General features: G+C 48.2%; 1 protein-coding gene across 3 annotated transcripts in view; it reads left to right on the forward strand.

The window, feature by feature from the left end:
* Positions 1–17,891, forward strand: part of STK10 (serine/threonine kinase 10) — a 79,675-nt gene that overhangs the window by 34,398 nt on the left and 27,386 nt on the right. Inside the window, exons 1-3 of one of the 3 annotated variants that reach the window (XM_059733517.1) lie at positions 7,149–7,172; positions 10,641–10,689; positions 17,168–17,317. In XM_059733517.1, coding sequence (XP_059589500.1) covers positions 10,644–10,689; positions 17,168–17,317 — 196 coding nt within the window. In that variant the 5' untranslated portion in view covers positions 7,149–7,172; positions 10,641–10,643. Of the gene's footprint in view, positions 1–7,148; positions 7,173–10,063; positions 10,123–10,640; positions 10,690–17,167; positions 17,318–17,891 lie in introns of those variants that run through there. The other 2 variants (XM_014597626.3, XM_006270860.4) reach the window with 2 other exon arrangements.

Below are 17,891 nucleotides of genomic sequence, written 5' to 3' on the forward strand. Positions count from 1 at the left end.
GGCGGGCAAAATACGGCTCGCGGGTCAGATGCAGCCCAACAGGCCATTCTATCTGGCTCACAAGGCCCCTAAAAAATTTAGAAAATTAATATTCATCTGTCCCTGGTTGCCTGTCAAAGGTGATAGGAGCCAGGCAGAGTAGGCCGCCAGCAGGATCAAGCAGCTGCAGAAGCAAGGCCTGCCCGGCCCTGCCCCCCGCCCCCGCCAGAAGCCCCGTGTGGAACAAAAGTTTGGCCTGGGACCCTGGGGCTGTTCTTGCTTCCCTGCCCTGGAGGGAAATTTAGATAAGAAAGGGGGCGAGGGGAAAGGCAAGGGTGGAGGACTGTGGGCGATAGCTGCAAGCGGCTGCTGCGGTCCCGGTGCTCCAGCTGGGAGCCACGTGGTGCCAGAACAGCCGGTGGGGAGGTGGAGAGGAGCGGTGGCAGCCGCAGACAGGGAAGTACTGGAAGTGGTAGCAGGCAGGGAGAGGAAGGGGCAGCGAGTAGGCATGCAGAGCTCAGCAACAGCTGGGCAGGAGCGCGAGGTCCACCAGGGCCGGAAGCGCAGGGCCGTGCTGGCAGGGCTCCCCTCTCTCCCTGCTGGTGCGGCCCAGTCTGGTTCCATAGAGCCCCTGCCAGCCCATGCCCCAAGCTCCTGCAGCTTGTTAATCACAGGCCTGGCTGCTGTTCACATTGTTTCTTCTGCTTTTTCCTGTTGGCAGGTATGTGCCAGGAGACCCCAACACTGGGTGAGAACTGCAGTGCTCCACATGTCTTCTTTCTAAAGCAGCTCAGTGCTGTCTTTCCTCTCCCCGTTTAAATGGTTGTTCTGATGTTCCCACTAGGCTGAAGCAGCAAGTTACAGTTGACTTAGTCTCCCCAGCTGGGCAGCCATGTTTCTCATGGGAGCTAGCTGTTGCCCTCTAGAAATGAAAGAAATGAAACTAGAGCTTGGTTCTTGCAGTGCCTTCTACCTAGGAATAAAAATGCTGTCTCTGAAAAGTCTCCCAAATAGCTCAGGGTGCAGCAACCAGCAGGACTTTGAAGCATGTTGTCCCAGTGGAAGATGGAATCTTCCCTGAAAGAATTGCATTTATTGGGTAACTTGAAAAAGGAGGGGAGGTGAGAGACTCCTCTGAAGGTAAGACTGAAGCTGCAGCAACCACAAGTGTTACAGTACTGCAGTAGCCTTTAATAAGGCAGGATCTCATTTTGTGTCAAAAAGAGTTAGTCTCCTGTGGGGACTTGAGTAAACTTCCAGCAGGCCTGGATAAATATTGCACCTCCCTTTCCATATGCACTCCATAAGATCATTGCTCTGACTGCAGCACTGCTTAGCTGGTTGCAGGCACTGCATCAGGAAGCACAGGTGACTGCCTTCCAGGCCAAGAGATGCAGATGCTGAGCTGGAGGTCACAACATGTTTCCTAATACAGAGTCCACGTCTTTCCACAGCCTACCAAAAGTGTGGCAGCATCCCATGGCAAGTGGCACTATTTCTGCTCTTTTATTTTTGCTGCAGTTTTTGCCTCCTGGCCAATCAGCAGCAGCATTTTGGGGGAGGGAGGGAAAGAAAGCATGCTGTGGATTGGCCTAGAGGAAAAAACCGTGGTAAAAATTAAAGGGGAGGGCAGGTGTGAGAAACTAACACTTCTGAGAGCAAGGCAGCAGTAGCCACTGCCAGAAAATTGTGTGCTGGCTTCATGGGAATTCGGGGCAAGATCAGGAGGATGCAATTTCTCTTAAGGAAAAAGCTTAGTTAATACTTCTAAGTGAGGCAGCTCCCAGGGCAGTCTGAGCAGCACCTAGCATTAGCAGCAGAATCTGTGACACACACACACTGCATCTTGTCCATCACTGCAAAAAGCATCACCTTGAGCGATCAACCAACCCCTTGGTAAGCAATATTAGTGGATCCATAGTATCTAACAATTCTCTGCACTGTGCTGTCCTATCAGTTAGGACCCTTTTGTCTTCTTCAGAAACTAACCCTTGGAAGGCCTAAAGGAAGCTTAAGCTATCAGTGAGAAGGCAAATGTCAAAGGATGATGCCAGGGACCCTTTGTGCTGCACCTGAAGAGAGCAGAAGAGCTAGTATAAACTTCTCACATAAGCTCAAATAAAAAGACAGCTGAAAGGTTGTTGTGCCACTGGAGCACAGACTTGTTAGTTAGTGTGCAGAACTGCAGGATGCTGTTGGTTATCTCTCTGCTACTGCAGTCTGCTGTGCAAAAGCACCCTGCTGCTAGCAGTAAAGATTAAAATACCCAGCACAGACCTAAAGAGGAAATTGTAGGAGTTGCTGCTATTAAACAGATGCTAGCATTGGCAGGTGTGGCTGGAGAAGAGGAAAGTTGATCCCTGGGGCATATAAAAACCAGCACCCAAAAGTTGCAACCTGTGCTGTTACGGTGCTGTGCTTTAACTGGAGATGTCCTGGAATCTGAAATACTGCTGTTACGTGCCCCGGTACAGTTTGTACCCTCTAGTATAGCAGCCTTGACAATCCAGAATAGCTTTCTGAAGCAATGCTGAGGCTTAATGTTCACCTGTAAAAGTATTGCTGCTGGGTGCTAACCATTAAACCAGTGTCAGAGCAGGGCAGAAACTGATACTGTGGCCTCTCCCCTCAGGAGGTGATATGAGGTGCTCAGCACTAGTGGAAGGATTAGATGTCCATGCTGCCTGTAATATGTTGACTGGCTAGCCAGCATGGGTAACCTTGAGCATCCCTTCCCTTCCCACTACCGTGGAGGTGATAGGGACATTGACAGGAAGGGACTTTTCTCCCCAGCAACCTTTGGGAGCAGAAAAGTGCTCAGCCAGTAGACCCGAGCCAGTGGCACCCAACCTTCTAACCATGTGGGCTGGGTGAATTGGATCCATGGGTGTGATCCAATATGCAAGGACCTGGGTACGCAGTGAGCTGACTTTTGTGTACCCTGATCCACCTGTGCCTTGGCTTGAGCCTGCATGCCTATCCCCAGCTGTACACTGACATGATCTGGCATGCAGGGCCATGTCATCCAGCCTGCAGGGCTCCCCACGGGTCTGGAATTTAGTTGCAAGGGAGCGGCAGTTAATGTTGCTGCCGCTCCTCCTCCACCACGTTTCCAGATCCTTGGGAAGTCCCATGGGCCAAGTCCGGCCCACAGGCTGGTGGTTGAGCGCTCCTAACCTAGGCAATCGCTGCTTCAGATGATCAATAAGAAGTGTGTGATATCAAAAACTCATGTTGATTTTATTCAGCTTTACTGGCCACAACTGTGATAGCTTGGAGACATTAGTTGCTCCTCCCTGGTCCTAATTTTACTATAGCAACTTTTTTGAAAAAAAGAGAAGTTTCATCTCTTAGTGCCCTTTGTTTAAACTTGCCCTGGACAAAAGCAGCTATGGTGGAGTGCAAGTTCCCTAGAATCAACAAGTTCCCTAAACCCTACACAGACTTTAAGCAATGTCCTTCCTGTTCTTTCAGATCTCCCCCACCCCATGGCATCTATAAGAAATGAAATTCGTAAGAGCCTGGAAGCCACGTGCTCTAGGTTAGATACAGGTTGAATTTTTTTGCTGAATCTAAAAGGCTTTACCTTCAGCTGCTTATATCAAATATAGGCACATAAGACTGGAAGGTCCACTCCCGTGTTGTCACAGGCAGTGTCATAAATTCCTTTAGTATGGTCCACACCCATTCTGCGAGGGCAGATGCAGTGTCCTGTGGGTGGGAAACACAACTTGCCCTTTGTTCACATTAGAGGCATGCTTCGGGGGAGGTTTCAGTCTTGCCTATTCCTTGCTGTCAGCAGAACTTATTTGTGGCAGGACATTACATTGCGACACTAGCAAACTGGAGCTTCAAGTAAAATTGGGATTAACAACAACAGTGGTGCTCATAACTTTTTATCCCTTGGAGCTCTCTAAGGATTTTTCAGCAAAAGTTAAGTAGCCAGATTTGATGCCCTCAAAAGAGGGGACATTTGTTAAAAAGCACAAGAGTGGGTAGACTATGGACTTCGAGCTCATCACCTTAGCTGAAACACTGGACCTGTTTGCTCCCTGCAGTTACTCGTTGAGATAGCTTATGGTCTGCTTTTTTGCTGCCTTTTCCCGTTTTGAAGAGTCATAAGAAGAGTTGGACCCAGCTAGTCCAAAGCCCTGCCTTTTCTCTACATGGTGCTAGAGTTGTTTGCTCCTGAATGAACACATTAACAATACACCGAACAACTCCATAACAATTTGAGTCTGTGGCATTTTTTACTTTAAACTGAGTGACCTTTTTTTGGACTGACAAGCTTCCACCTTTGCATTAAGGGAAACACATGTTCCCGCTTTTTGCATAAACACAACTGCAGGCTGCACAAAGACCAGGAAAAGGGAGTGAGGGACGGATGCCCCCCATGCATTTGGAAAGAATTTATAGGCCTCATCTATGCTGGGCTGTGCAGGAAAGCTGAAGCAGATCAGTCGAGGGCATTGAGTTCCTCTGGGAATATGCTGATTTAGAAGCAAAGTGGCTTCAGTTTGCTCTGGGGTTAATCTTTGGTGTTGGGCATTTAACATCTCAGCGGAATTGTCTTTTAAGACTATTTTAAGACAATTTCAGCTGAATTGTCTTAAAAGAACTTAAGCAAAGGCACAAGTCCTGTACATGTGGATGCACTGTCAGAAATGAAGTACAATTTCATCCTAACGTGAGCTGAGGTCCCTCCACAGCTTTAATTGATTAGTCTTCACTTTTCCTGTGTCACCCCATGTGCACCAGGCCTTGCAAAGAGTGTGGATTCTTGACTCCTCCCTTTAAATCCTGCATGCTCTTTTGCTTCAAACGCACAGGGTGAGGAGGTGGCAGATCCTTCCTTAATACTTAGATGTGACTATAAGCAGGCATCTTTCATGTGTGCAAGATCAAAAGTGTTGCCCCCATGGTTTGAGAGCTAGACTATGTTCTTCCTTGTGATCGTAAAAGCTTGAGTCACGTGATTGATTCTTGGAGCCAAAATGAACCCCTTTGAAGCTTAGGGCTTTCCATTAAATTGAAAACCAAGTCAGTGAGCATGTAACATTCTGCTTGAATCCAAGCAGTGGGCTCCAGCCTGTCGCCCTCTGGACTGAGCCTAACGGAGTCTAGAATAGCAACATATTTGGGGAGCTGCGAAGGTCGGGGTTGGGGGGGGTGAACCTCTTTTGCTTTTAAAGCACCTATATGCTAATATTTAATTCCAAGATAATAGACTACGCTTGTTGCACTTCCCCTGTCTCTATGTCTGTCGACTCTATTGTCTCTGTAGTCTGCCTACACTAAAGAATGGCGTCAGCCTATTTCTTATCATCGGGATATCTTGTGACAAAAAAACAGTTCAAAATGCAGTCTGTAGTTTGACTGATGTAGTTGCAGTTGCACTCAGGTTTCAAACCAAATGCTGAAGAGGGGCACCCAGCAGATCAATGACAGCCTTAACCGCTTGGAGATGGCGAGTGGGGTAAGGAGCTTGTCACTGTTGAGGCTACACTTCCTCTTCTGAAGCCTTGAGCCTGTACCCAGGCTCAGCAGGCTTCACTCAAGAAGTCCTTGACCTTATAGCACTGAGGAAATTATTGTAAACAGGATGTTTGCCAAAACCCCTCCTAACTGCTGTAAGAGACCCAGCAGTGGGTTTTCCCTCTGTTGTTGAGTACAAGGCCCTGGATGGAGGAGGGGTGCGTTGGCTCACCACATCACCCAGTTTCATTTTGTATTTTGAGGAAGTGGCTTTCTGAGAAGGCTACAGCTTATCAGTACTATTACCTGTGTATGCAAGGGGTATAAACATTTAATGTAATCCACGTGCAAGGTCCAGTAAGGGCTGAAGGTGACTGAGCCAAGCTCAAGTCTTTTTGGTTAGGGGGAGGCTAGTGTCTAGCTACACCAAGCCATTTGTTCCATCATTCCTGTGTGATGCTACTGTGCCAAATCAGTAGAGCAGGTGTGTCAAACTCGCCTGGGGCCTCAAGTCAGATCTGAACTGCGGAGCTCCTCATGGGTTGGATCCAGCCCAGGGCATGGGGGCGACTGCCATGGTTGCCTCAGTGCCAGGTTCGGAGGAGGCAGGTGTCTGCCAGCAGTGTCAATGGGCCTGGGGTCAGAGGCAGCAAGCTAAGCTCACTATCAGCAGCCATGACCACCAGGGCCAAAGAGCTTGAATTGTGTGGCAGGCCATGCCCCCCAACTCACAGTGGCTAGACAGAGAAGCTTCATGGGTCAGACGTGGCCTTCAAACCATGTTTGACACCCCTACAATAGAGCAATTAGTGCTCTGCTGCTGAAGGGTGATTTTAGGTCCCAGCTACGTGCATTGCACTGTAAGCCTGCATTTTCTCTCCCAAAGAATTTGCATTCTGAGAGGTAGATGCATGAAGATACAGGGTGGCTACTCAGTCCATTTTTATTTACCTTGTTAGCCTCCTCTCCCCCAGAAAAGGGACAAACGGGTTTAAGAGAGGTGCTGTCTTAGTGAGTGGATGGGGAGGACAAGCTTCCCAGAGATGTTAATGTGGCACGGGGTGTGGAGATGAAAATGGGCATAATCAGGGGATAGAAATGAGCGCCATCCCTGGAATGACAAGGTCCCAGGCTAAGTGTGGTTTGCAGAGACATGTAGGCATGGACCCGTTCAGCCAGGCAGCACAGTGAAGCAGGTGAGAACTAGCATGGGGCAGAGTTAATCTATATCAGAAGTCTTTTAATAAGTTACAGGCATGATCAGTGCACAGGCACATCCACTCATCGCAGTCCTTTTTTCTTTTTTTTTTTTTAATGACTGTCTTAAACTTGTCCAGATTCTTTTTTAAACCAGGGTGCTTGCTCTCTGGAGCGTGTGAATGGCTGAGAGATCACTGCCCTCTCTCTGCTTTTAAATCTGAAGAGGCTGTCTACGCAGTGGCCAATCCCTGCTTTCTGCGAATTTCCTCAACCCTCTCATTTCATGGCTTCAGACTTGAGACCGCAGTTGCTGCTGACCATCCAGAACAAGATTTCTACCTGACTTACAACTTAATAATTGTAAGACTCAGGCGCTGATGTGTTTGCTTTGTGCTGGCCGTGCTCCCGGGATGGGCAGTATGTGCTTTAACATTCCATCCCACAGACTGCAGCATTGTGTGGAACAGCGTGTCCTGCACTGAAAGATGAACTCAGGTCATTGGACTTGACGAATTTAGGTCTGTGAGTTGGATTTATTTAAATTGGGATTTCAGGGCTGAAAAAGAACCCGAGTGTTTTCTAGATGTTTAGACCAACCAGCCCCACCCTGATTTATTCTTTGGCATCTCTGACTTTGGAAAGTTAAAAAAATTTTCAGCAGATTCCCAGAGTCTGACAATGCTGCATGCACATGCAGACACCCACCCAGTCATTTTCTACTGTTTTAGATGTACTAACTTTCCTGGCTTTCTCCTCCCCCTTCCCTTCTTCTACTGTAAACCAAAAGAGGTTTTTCAAAGGTCTACTGTATCAAATATTGATGCAAACAAAGCTGGGTTCATCACTTAGAGCTCTCCTCCAGAGACAAAAGCTAGCCTCTGCCTTAGCAGAGTCTCTGGAGTACCATGTCTTCTCGCACTGCTGAGTAGCACGCAAGCTCTTCCGTGTGGAGCATCTGTCTAGGAGTGCTGAGGAGCTGGAGGGCTGGCGTGTTCTGGATGCACAGGAGAGCTATATGCTAGCTTCTCTACCTTTGCAGATCTCTTCTGAGTGACTGAATTGGAGAGGGGAGGGGTGGAGAGGGAAATGTCAAGCGTATTTTAATTTGACATGCTTCCAGCAGGGGAGTGAACGTTGCCTGGCTGCCAGTTTTAACCTCCTATTTTGGAAGGGGCTGAGGTGCTCAGCGCTGCTCTGAAGTTATATGTGTTAGGCTTCAAGACTGGGTCTCTAAATCCCTGACTCTTACTGAGGCTCTGCCTTCTGACGTGTGCATCCCCCAAAGAATTCAAAGTGTAGAAATAACCTGGACGCTCCGGAGCAGAACCTGTAGGTGGGTGCTCCTGTTGGACATGGACTTGCATGCAGTTGGGACTTGTGACATAAGGCAGGAAGCTTTGTGATTGATTGAGACACGGGTCACATGGAACCAGTTTCTGGACTGAGCTGGAGGTTTCTGAATCCTTGGGAAAGGATAAGTCCCAGAACTGAACCCGGTCAAGCTGCCTAGTAGTTCAGAGGACTGCCAATGAATAAAGGTGCCCTCTTCTTTTCTAGGTAGGTTTCCTTCTGTCCCATATGTCCCTAGAAAGAGCAATAAAGAACATTTTAAGTGTCTTGTTCCTCCTGATGATTAGTTTGCATGTGCCCTTTCTACAAATCCCTGCCCTCCTGAATTACAGGGGAATATCTTGCCCTCTAATCCTCTGGATGGAAGTTCATGACTAAGTGCTGTTTTGCCTTTGGTGCTTCCACCTTCGCTGGCAATTCTGGAAATCCAGGAGACTCCACAGGTGAAGAACTGCTTTGCAGATGGGTGGGGCAGAATCCGCTCCTACTGAATGAAGTGAAGACTGACATTTAATTGAGGCTGCTTTGGCCTCGCTTGGTGGCAGGAGTATGCAGTGACCCCATCTGGTGAGAATTGGGCCAATCTTTGCACTTCCACACATGTTAAACTGGGGATACTTAGGTTTAACAATCTAGGTAATGCTTCTCTCTAGCACCAATGAGTGGAAAAACATTGTCCCAGTTCCTTCCCACTCTTCCCCAGGCAGTAGTGATCAGTGTGGCCTCATCTCAAAAGCTGGCTCCACGGACAGGTGACATTTATTTGGCTCTGTCCTGTGGAACTTCAGGAAACAGCGGCGCTGTCCTTGGTCATTGCCCACCATAGTAAACTCTGGCATTTCACCTGCCTGGCTAGTTGTCAGTAAGGCACTGTGACACAGACAGGTATAGCCAGGACACTTTTTAAAGTATCTTTTCACACTCTTCTCTCAACTCCTGAAAGTTTGAAGCTGAACTCATTGTTCCCCTGCACCCTGGAATACATAGCAGCCAGTTATTAGGTCACTCCTTGGGGCTAAATTTTAGCCCAAAATAGCAAAATTCTCTTAGAAGGCAACAAGGCAATTTAAATACACTCTCTGAGCCTACTATTGTGGGAACTCAAAGTTGTAAATCAGTACAAAGCGGGGAAGGAGGTCAGTCACATTTTGGGTCAAACTTTGGTGGATGATATCTCTCTTCTGACATAAAGTAAAGCAACCTGCTGTGATCTGACTACGTCTCCAAGTGGCCAAACTTAATGATATTTATAGTCTGTCCTGCCTACAATCCACTAAAGGGCACAGCCACGCAATTCTGTAACACATTAAGGAATCATCCCCAAATGGCATTAATCCATTCTAGTGTCTAATCTATTAAGAGGCTTTTGTTCTTGAGTGAGCTGTAAATCGTTGGCCATCGCTAATACAATTATAATCTGGCTACTCAGTTTGGAAAGCCTTTTGCATGGAAGTATGGCATCTTCATGGTTGCTGCTAATGTTTTCCATGAAAAATGTGCTGGCAAGGAAAGCTAAACTGGCATCTACAGCTTTGCCCTCCACTTTGGAGATGTGTCACATTTCCAGTAACCCTGAGGTGTTGGTGTAGGAATCCCTGACCAAAGGGGCAAGAGGTTGGAGTAGGAATTCCAAAACGTGGGAGAGGGCAAGAGGCGTCTCGCTGTTCAGCAGAGATCAGGCCAACAGATGAAGGAGCAGTGCTAGCTAAAGGAATGCTGGAAAGTTGGTTGCTATGACTGAACTTTGAAGGGTGATGGCAAAAATCAGAAGAATCCTAGGATATTGGTAGAGAAATGCTAATTTCCCTAGGGTGAGCAGCAAAAATCTGGCTATTGACTGCAGCTCTGTGTTGAAACATTTTTTTCTCAAATTGCTTAAAATCAAGAGCTGTGAACTATTGAACAATGAAACAAAATAAAAATTCCAAACTCCTCTTTTTAGAAACAAAATACTGCATAGTTCTTCCAGCTACGTCAGCTCCTTGCTATGACAGCTATCTCATCCTGCTGGCAAGTTCATGCATCTGGAACTGCCCCTGATCCTAACTGCAGTTGAAAACTGTAAACAAACATGAAGACAGGATTTAGACCTTTAGCTTGCTCCAGATGGGCCTCCAGGTATGAGGATCTGGGCTGGGTGGGATTCGCCTGTGTGAGTATAAAAAAAAAACAAAATTGCCTGTATGTTGTTGCCAAGGAAATGCCGTCCTGCTTCCTACAGTTCTGTGCAGTGGGGACCTCCAACGAGGTTCTTGGTGGGTTCTGCCGTGTCTGTGTGTGCCCTGTCTGTTGGAAACAGCATAATGTAATGTAGACTCTGTCCTGTTGTTTCTTGTGAAATGTCTTGCATGATGAGCACATAACAAATGAAGACTATGTGACAGGCTACCTTGGGAATGAAACTGTGGTTAGCAAAGCCCCTAGGCAGCTCCGTGCAGCTGCTGGAGTGGTGAATACATGTGGCAGCACAGAGAACTAGTGAGAGCCAGCTATTTTGGAAGGGCAAGTAGGTAAAGCAGGTTTAACTCAAAAGGAAGTCCCATCCTTTCCCATCTCATGGAGAGCTTCCCCTTTTAGAAATATTTTAGGCCTTTTATTTGTACATGACTTTAATCCCTTTCTCCTTGTTTTTCTAGATCATGATCGAGTTTTGTCCTGGTGGAGCAGTGGATGCCATTATGCTAGGTGAGTGCAGCAAATTGTTTTGACTAGAGACAGATAACTCGGCACCCCACAAACTGCAGAGCAGTTCTTACCTCCTTGCATAAAGCTCCTCTGCTTTTCTTATCAGTAGACTTTCCATCCTCCTGCAATTCCTAGCGTGTGGCTTCCTGCAAGACTCCTGTCAGATTATTCTTTTCTGTATAACTTCTACCAGAAACCCTGCTGTAACCTTAACAGTGGAGCAGCTACTTCTCTTCCATTGCTTGTGCATTGTTCACATTTAACCTGAAGGTGTGGTTACCTCTATGCATCCCTTTAGTTCAGGGGTGAGCAAAATATGTGGACCAGATATGACCCACAAAGGGATTTTATCTGACCTGCGGCATGTCCTTTAGTCCCACCCAGCCCAGATGCAGGGGGTAGCTGGGACCATAACATGTGTACCAAGTCCCTCCGCCCTCAAGCACAAAGCAGGGCTGGAGCGGTAGCCAGACACTTCCCAGCACCAGCAGCTCCTTCTGGCTGCTGCCGCTGCCATACCTGGCCCCACTGCCTGGGCACCCCAGGCTGTCTGCCTTGTACCCACGGGGGCAGGACCTGCGTGGGCAGGGAAGATGGGATTGAGCCACAGGCAGCTAGAGAGCAGTGTTTGGGCGCAGGATGGGCAGGCGGGGCCAGGACCATGGGGAGCTAACAATGTGGGGTCGAGGCCCTGGGGCAGAGCCATGCTCTGCTCCCTGCATGGCCCTGTGACAGTGGGGTGAGGGAGGATGCTGTCCTGGCCTGTGACAGCTCACCCCAAGTCCCTATTCAGGGCCCTCAGGCCCAAATAATTGGCGCACCCTGCCTTAGCTCCTGTTTCATTCTGTAGTCTAAATTAGGGCAGTCCAACTGGTGACCTGTCAGCAGTTAACATGTGGCCTTTGCAGCCACTTCTTGCACTGCTGACTTATGCCAGGGATAGGGAGGCTGCACGCAGCCAGCAGTATCCGGGGTTGGAGGGGGTCACCCCTGCAGCATGTGGCCCCCATGTTATGCAGCGCCTGGCCAAAGTGGGACAGCCCTGGTCTGAACATTGCTGAGATAGATGAGCAAGGCAAAGAGGGAAATCAGTGTCTGAGCTTTATGACACTCCAAATGCTTCTCTGCCTCTGGCAAGTCTTTTATGGGGCTCCATTTACGCCACAGGCTGACCTGTACATTGGCTATGGAAATCCTTTAGTGTATACAAGTGAAAATAAAGGGCCTGGGCAATTAAATCTGGCTGTCGGTGACAAGGATTCTCTCAAGTCTCCACTGGACCACCTCCTTCCTGCACATGGTCTCAGCAGTCCCTTTTAAAGAGCAAGTAAAGAGCAAACTGAGACTAGTTTTAATTCCAGGAATCTTCTTCTCCCTCCAAGTTTTGATTCTCTCTCACCTAAGGAGACCTGGCCTTGAAAGTAGGTTGATGTTGGCTCGAGCAATGCAATGCTTCCTAGCATCCGTTGTTGGTGTCGCAGCCCCATTGTTACTGAGCACCATACAACTGTGTATGAGGACACAGTCCCTCCCATAGAGTCAACAGTAGCATGTCTGGGCTCTGCCCACCTGGAGACTGTGGGGCCAGGTCAGACGTGTGGCATGGGTCAGTCTTTCCCTTGGCTTTTTTGAAATTTCATGAAGGTCCAGCTGCTTCTCTCTCTCAAAGGTCCCAAGTCAAGAGTTGTCACTTCCAGGTCCAAGAGGCCAAATTAGAAACATAATTTGTTAACTGTGGCGTCCTGCAGCAATGTCCAAGCTACTACACTTAACAGTAATCATGGTGTCATGGTGATTTCTTCTTCACTGTAAAGCATCTGTCATGGCGCTGGGGGAGGAAGCGGGCTTGTTGTGGTTGAGCTGTTCTGTAAATGGTAGGTGCCAGTCCAGTACAGGTATCATTACCATCAAGGGACATCAGGTCTCCTGGAACTCGACACTTCTGTGCAGCTGGGCAAGATATCATATATCTTTGGTAAGAAAATCCTACTTTAGAAAGGGCTGATTTCAAATGGGTGTAACGCAAGCCAAACTGCTAGCCGTAGAAGCCAATGGCTGGCAAATCTTCCAGTTCTTTGGCTACTAAAATAGGGGAATAATTAATAGGCAGTGGGGCATCAGAAAAGGCTACAGTCCATGTTGATAAATTAATCCCAGCAGTGTCTGATTTAGAGTTACTAAACAGTAAAGCAGGTCTGAAGGGGGGGGGGGGGGGGGGAGGGTGAAAGTCGCAGCGACTTGCATTTTCTTTTTAAATGATGTCTGCCCAGCTGTACATTTAAAAGCCTTGCTTTTGCCAGAAACTCTGCTGAGGGGAACTGAAAATCATCAGCTTTCCTAACGCAAGTGAAATCACTGTAGGGAAGAGGGGGAGGTGGAAAAGCAGGGAGAGAAACAAACAGAACGGCTGAACCAGCATCTTTCCCTGATTCTGCGATTAAGTTCTTTGCTTTGAATGAATGGCTGTCCTACATACCGTAAGCTTACTGTAGTCCTTTAGTCTCTGCCTCCTTTCACACGCAGTAGGTTATTCTGGCTACTCGAAGCACATCTGATCTGGTTCCTGCGTTGTTCGGTGGGCACAAAGGGAGGATTTGGTACACAGGCTGGGTGGGCAGAGGCTTTTACCTCTTCTCACTGTTCTGAGATGTTGCCTTGAGCAAAGGTCATAGAGTGAGGATGATCTCCTTTTGGGGGATCACAGGAGCATAACCTTGGTTCTCAGTCATCCCAGCAAGTTGTAGGAACACAAGGTACCAAAACTGGGTAGCTAACATATACTAATTGTCTGCAGGCCTCTTGTCACTGGCACCCCACAAGTCTTTTGTGTGCCCCCGTTGTGGGGAGCTTTATCAAAGGCCCTGCTTGAGGTAGGGATTTCAGTTGGCTTTCCCTTAAGCTAGGTCTATACTACATTTTTGCTGACATCCAAGTTTCATTTTGAGTGTGAAAAGAGTTGTTCATCTAACAACCATAACCGTTAGGCCTGTGTGAGTAGGCAGCTATTCAATCTGGCTTCAGATCCTGCTGCTTCGGATGCCAGTGATCTGATCTGGAGCTCCAGATCGGGTTCCTGCTTCGATCCGGCCAAAGCGGCTCTGAAGCTTCGGAGCCGCCTCAGAGATCTGGCCATAGGGTATAATGGGGAATCAGTGAAATATCTATAACGTTGTTGTTTTCTGTTTGATTTGGATGAAACCTGCAGGGGTGGTAGCTTCTGCTGAAAGCGTGAAGCCTGCCAAGTTTCAAGAAGATTGGTGTAGGGCTTCAGGGGGAACTGCACCTCAAGTTGCTGATGGGCAAAACTCATGACATGAGTCACACAGTGTGTTAAGTTGCAGCGGGCTGAAAACTGCAGGGGTGGTGGCCCCTGGTGAGGCCACGAAGCCTGCCAAGTTTCAAGAAGATACGTGCAGGGGTTTTGGGGGAACTGCACCTCAAGCTTCCGACAAGCAAAACTCATGACATAGATTCATAGATGTTAGGGTCGGAAGGGACCTCAATAGATCATCGAGTCCGACCCCCTGCATAGTGAAGAGTGCTGGGTTTAGATGACCCCAGCTAGATGCATATCCAACCTCCTTTTGAAGACCCCCAGGGTAGGGGAGAGCACCACCTCCCTTGGGAGCCCGTTCCAGACCTTGGCCACTCGAACTGTGAAGAAGTTCTTCCTAATGTCCAATCTAAATCTGCTCTCTGCTAGCTTGTGGCCATTGTTTCTTGTAACCCCCGGGGGCGCCTTGGTGAATAAAACCTCACCCATTCCCTTCTGTGCCCCCGTGATGAACTTATAGGCAGCCACGACGTCGCCTCTCAACCTTCTCTTGCGGAGGCTGAAAAGGTCCAGGTTCTCTAGTCTCTCCTTGTAGGGCTTGGTCTGCAAGCCCTTAATCATACGAGTGGCCCTTCTCTGGACCCTCTCCAGGTTATCTGCATCCCTCTTGAAGTGCGGTGCCCAGAATTGCATGCAGTACTCCAACTGCGGTCTGACCAGCGCCCGATAGAGGGGAAGTATCACCTCCTTGGATCTATTCGTCATGCATCTGCTGATGCACGATAAAGTGCCATTAGCTTTTCTGATGGCTTCGTCACACTGCTGACTCATGTTCATCTTGGAGTCCACTTGGACTCCAAGATCCCTTTCCACTTCCGTGCCACCCAGCAGGTCATTTCCTAGGCCGTAGGTGTGCTGGACATTTTTCCTCCCTAGGTGCAGCACTTTGCGTTTCTCCTTGTTGAAGGAGTGACCCTGTGTGTGTTAAGGTGCAGCAGGGTGAAAGCTGCAGGCTGGTGGCACTATGAAGCCTTCCAGCTGTCAAGGAGATTGGTGCAGGGGTTCTGGGGCCCTGCACCCCTAGCTGCTGACAGGCAAAACTCGTGACATGGGTGCTTGTGCAACTGTCTCTGTCTTGGGGGAGTTGACTGCCTGTATTGATTATTTCCTCTCCTTAGTCTGTGGTTTTGTAGGTGTTAATTGTTGCTAATTAACTGATTACATTAGCTAGGTACTGTGTATTGAGCTGGTCCCTGAGTGAATCATGCTTGATTTGGTAATGGTAACACAGTAGCTTAGCAGCCAGGCCTGCAGTAGTGTCTCCCCCCCCGACCCCAAGACAAGCACCCATGTCATGAGTTTTGCCTATCAGCAGCAAGAGGTGCAGGGCCCCAGAACCCAGAAGCCCTGCACTGATCTCCTCGACAGCCGGCAGGCATTGTGGACTCAGCAGGGGCTGCCATCCCTGCAGCTTTCACCCTGCAGCACCTTAACATACACAGTCACCCACGTGACGAGTTTTGTTTGTCTGCAGTTTGAGGTGCAGTCCCTCGCAAACCCCTGCACTGATCTTCTTCAAACTTGGCAGGCTTTGTGGCCTCACCAAGGGCCACCAGCCCTGCAGTTTTCACCCCCCTGTGGTGTAACACATACACATGACGTGAGTTTTGCTTTCAAGAATTTGGGGTGCAGTTCCCCCCAAACCCCTGCACAGATCTTCTTGAAACTTGGCAGGCTTCATGCTCTCAGCAGAGACTACAATCCCTGCAAGCTTCATGCAAATTCGACAAAAAACAACAGAGTTATAGATATTTAATTGCTTCCCCATTATACCCCATGGCCGGATCTCCGAAGCAGCTCCGAAGCTTTTCCGAAGCACTTTGGAAGCTCTGAACTGCTTCGGAAAGCCTAACAAAGCCAGTGCCTCGATCTGGACATGCTGCTATGGACACCAAAGCATCCGAAGCTTCTCCAGATCTGAAGCTCTGGCCAAAGCCTTGCACAGCCCTAATACATAGATTGCTAAGATCAGTGTATGGTGAGAGGGGATCTGATAGAGTTTGGGCTTTCTAAGTACTGCTGTAATGCAAATAATGGACTGTACCCAGTTTGGGATATTAGCTACTCTCATTACTCCTCTATGACTGAGCTGCTTGCTTAAAGGCCATTCTTTAAGGGTGATCTTGTGCGGTACTGATTAATACAGTTCTGAAGACGCTTGAATCTCTACCAATTAATTGCAGAATAGTAGAGTAAGTCACAGAGCACTGCGTTACTTAGTAAAGTGTCTATCTGAGATGGGCGCAAGGTATTAAATCCAGATCCCACTTCCTCAAAGCATGCATAGAAACAGTGTTGAGCAGGATTGAGGAATCCAGAGCCCCTGCAAGTTTCATCCATATCGACACAAAACAACAAAGTTATAGGTATTTAATTGATTCCCCATTATACCCTACGGCCGGATCTCCGAGGCGGCTCCGAACTGGTTTGGAAAGGCTAACGAAGCCAGCACTTCAATCTAGATATGCTGTTCGGACATGGAAGCATCCTAAGCACAGTCCGAAGCTTCGCACAGCCCTAATAACCATGCTTGCAAAAATCCCTGTGTGGACATCACTTAAACCAGCAGAAGACTTTTGGTAAAGCTTGTGGTTGGGGAGGCCGTTTAATTACACTGGCAAAAGAAGAAAAGCTGGGATAAGCTGTCATGTCGTTTCTTCCCCCATGCTAGTATAGCCTTTAGCCCCAGAGAGTGGAGGAAGGCAAACCCAGCGCTGATTTATTTTTTTTGCCTCTTGCAGGCAGAATTTAAGTCTATTGTCTTCAAAGTGCTCCAAAAATGAGTCCTCACATCCAGTGCTTTAGGGGGAGGGAAGAGAATCAGCATCTCAGTCAGGAGCCTGAGAAATTTTCATATCATGTTCACTGCTCCAGTGCCACATGACCCACATCTCTGTCTCTGAGGGGTGCTAATCAAACACCAATTCTGAAGACGTGGAAGTATTGGACTGCAAGTGCCGCCTCTGGGAACAAGCTTTCCAAATAGCATGGGGCTAGTGACCTGTCCCACTGATCTGACATATATGTGGTGCCTACAGTCTGTTGTACAGCCTTGGGAATTCAGGCTGTATTTGTTACTCTTGTGTAGTCATATTTAGAAACCATTCTAATCTGCACTTGGTTTACCTGGTGGGTTTTCCTTAGAGTTGGATCGAGGCCTGACGGAACCCCAGATTCAAGTGATTTGCCGCCAGATGTTGGAGGCCCTAATCTACCTCCATGGTAAAAGGATCATCCACCGTGACTTGAAGGCCGGCAATGTGCTCCTGACCCAGGATGGCGACATCAAACTCGGTGAGCTTTTTAGCCCAAGAGAAAACAGCGTGTCCTTGCATAAAAACGGGTGCTGGGATGTCACGGAGAGGATGGGCGTGTATCAGCGGTCTGTTCCATATGTGCTGGGTGCGTCATATGATTTGGTGTGGTTTACACCTGCTGCGAAGTAGCTTTACCTCTGAGTGGTTTGTATTAAACATATGGCAACTGTACACAGCTGTCTGATAAGCCACGTGCACAAGAGCCCTGGCTGTCAGCTGTGTAAAAGCAAAACTTCAGGTTGACATTCTCTCAAGGGAAAAATATTCCTCCATGGTTTCCAGAGCAGAGTTTTATAAGAATCTTTCATCCTCCAACACTGCTTGACATCTCTTAAAGCAGAGGTGTCAAACTCACTTGGCTTCATGTGCTGGATCTGGACTGCAGGACTTCCTGTGGTCTGGACAGCTTGCAAGCAGCACCAATGACATCCCCGCAACTGCTGGAGCTGTTATTTCAGAACCCAGAACTTAGCATCATTGCTGCTCATCTTTTCTTTTCTCTTGTCACCAACTTTAGTCACTCCTGGGTTTGGTGGCAGATAAGGTGAGCG

This window comes from Alligator mississippiensis, chromosome 9, assembly GCF_030867095.1.
Source record: "Alligator mississippiensis isolate rAllMis1 chromosome 9, rAllMis1, whole genome shotgun sequence".
NCBI lineage: Eukaryota > Metazoa > Chordata > Crocodylia > Alligatoridae > Alligator > Alligator mississippiensis.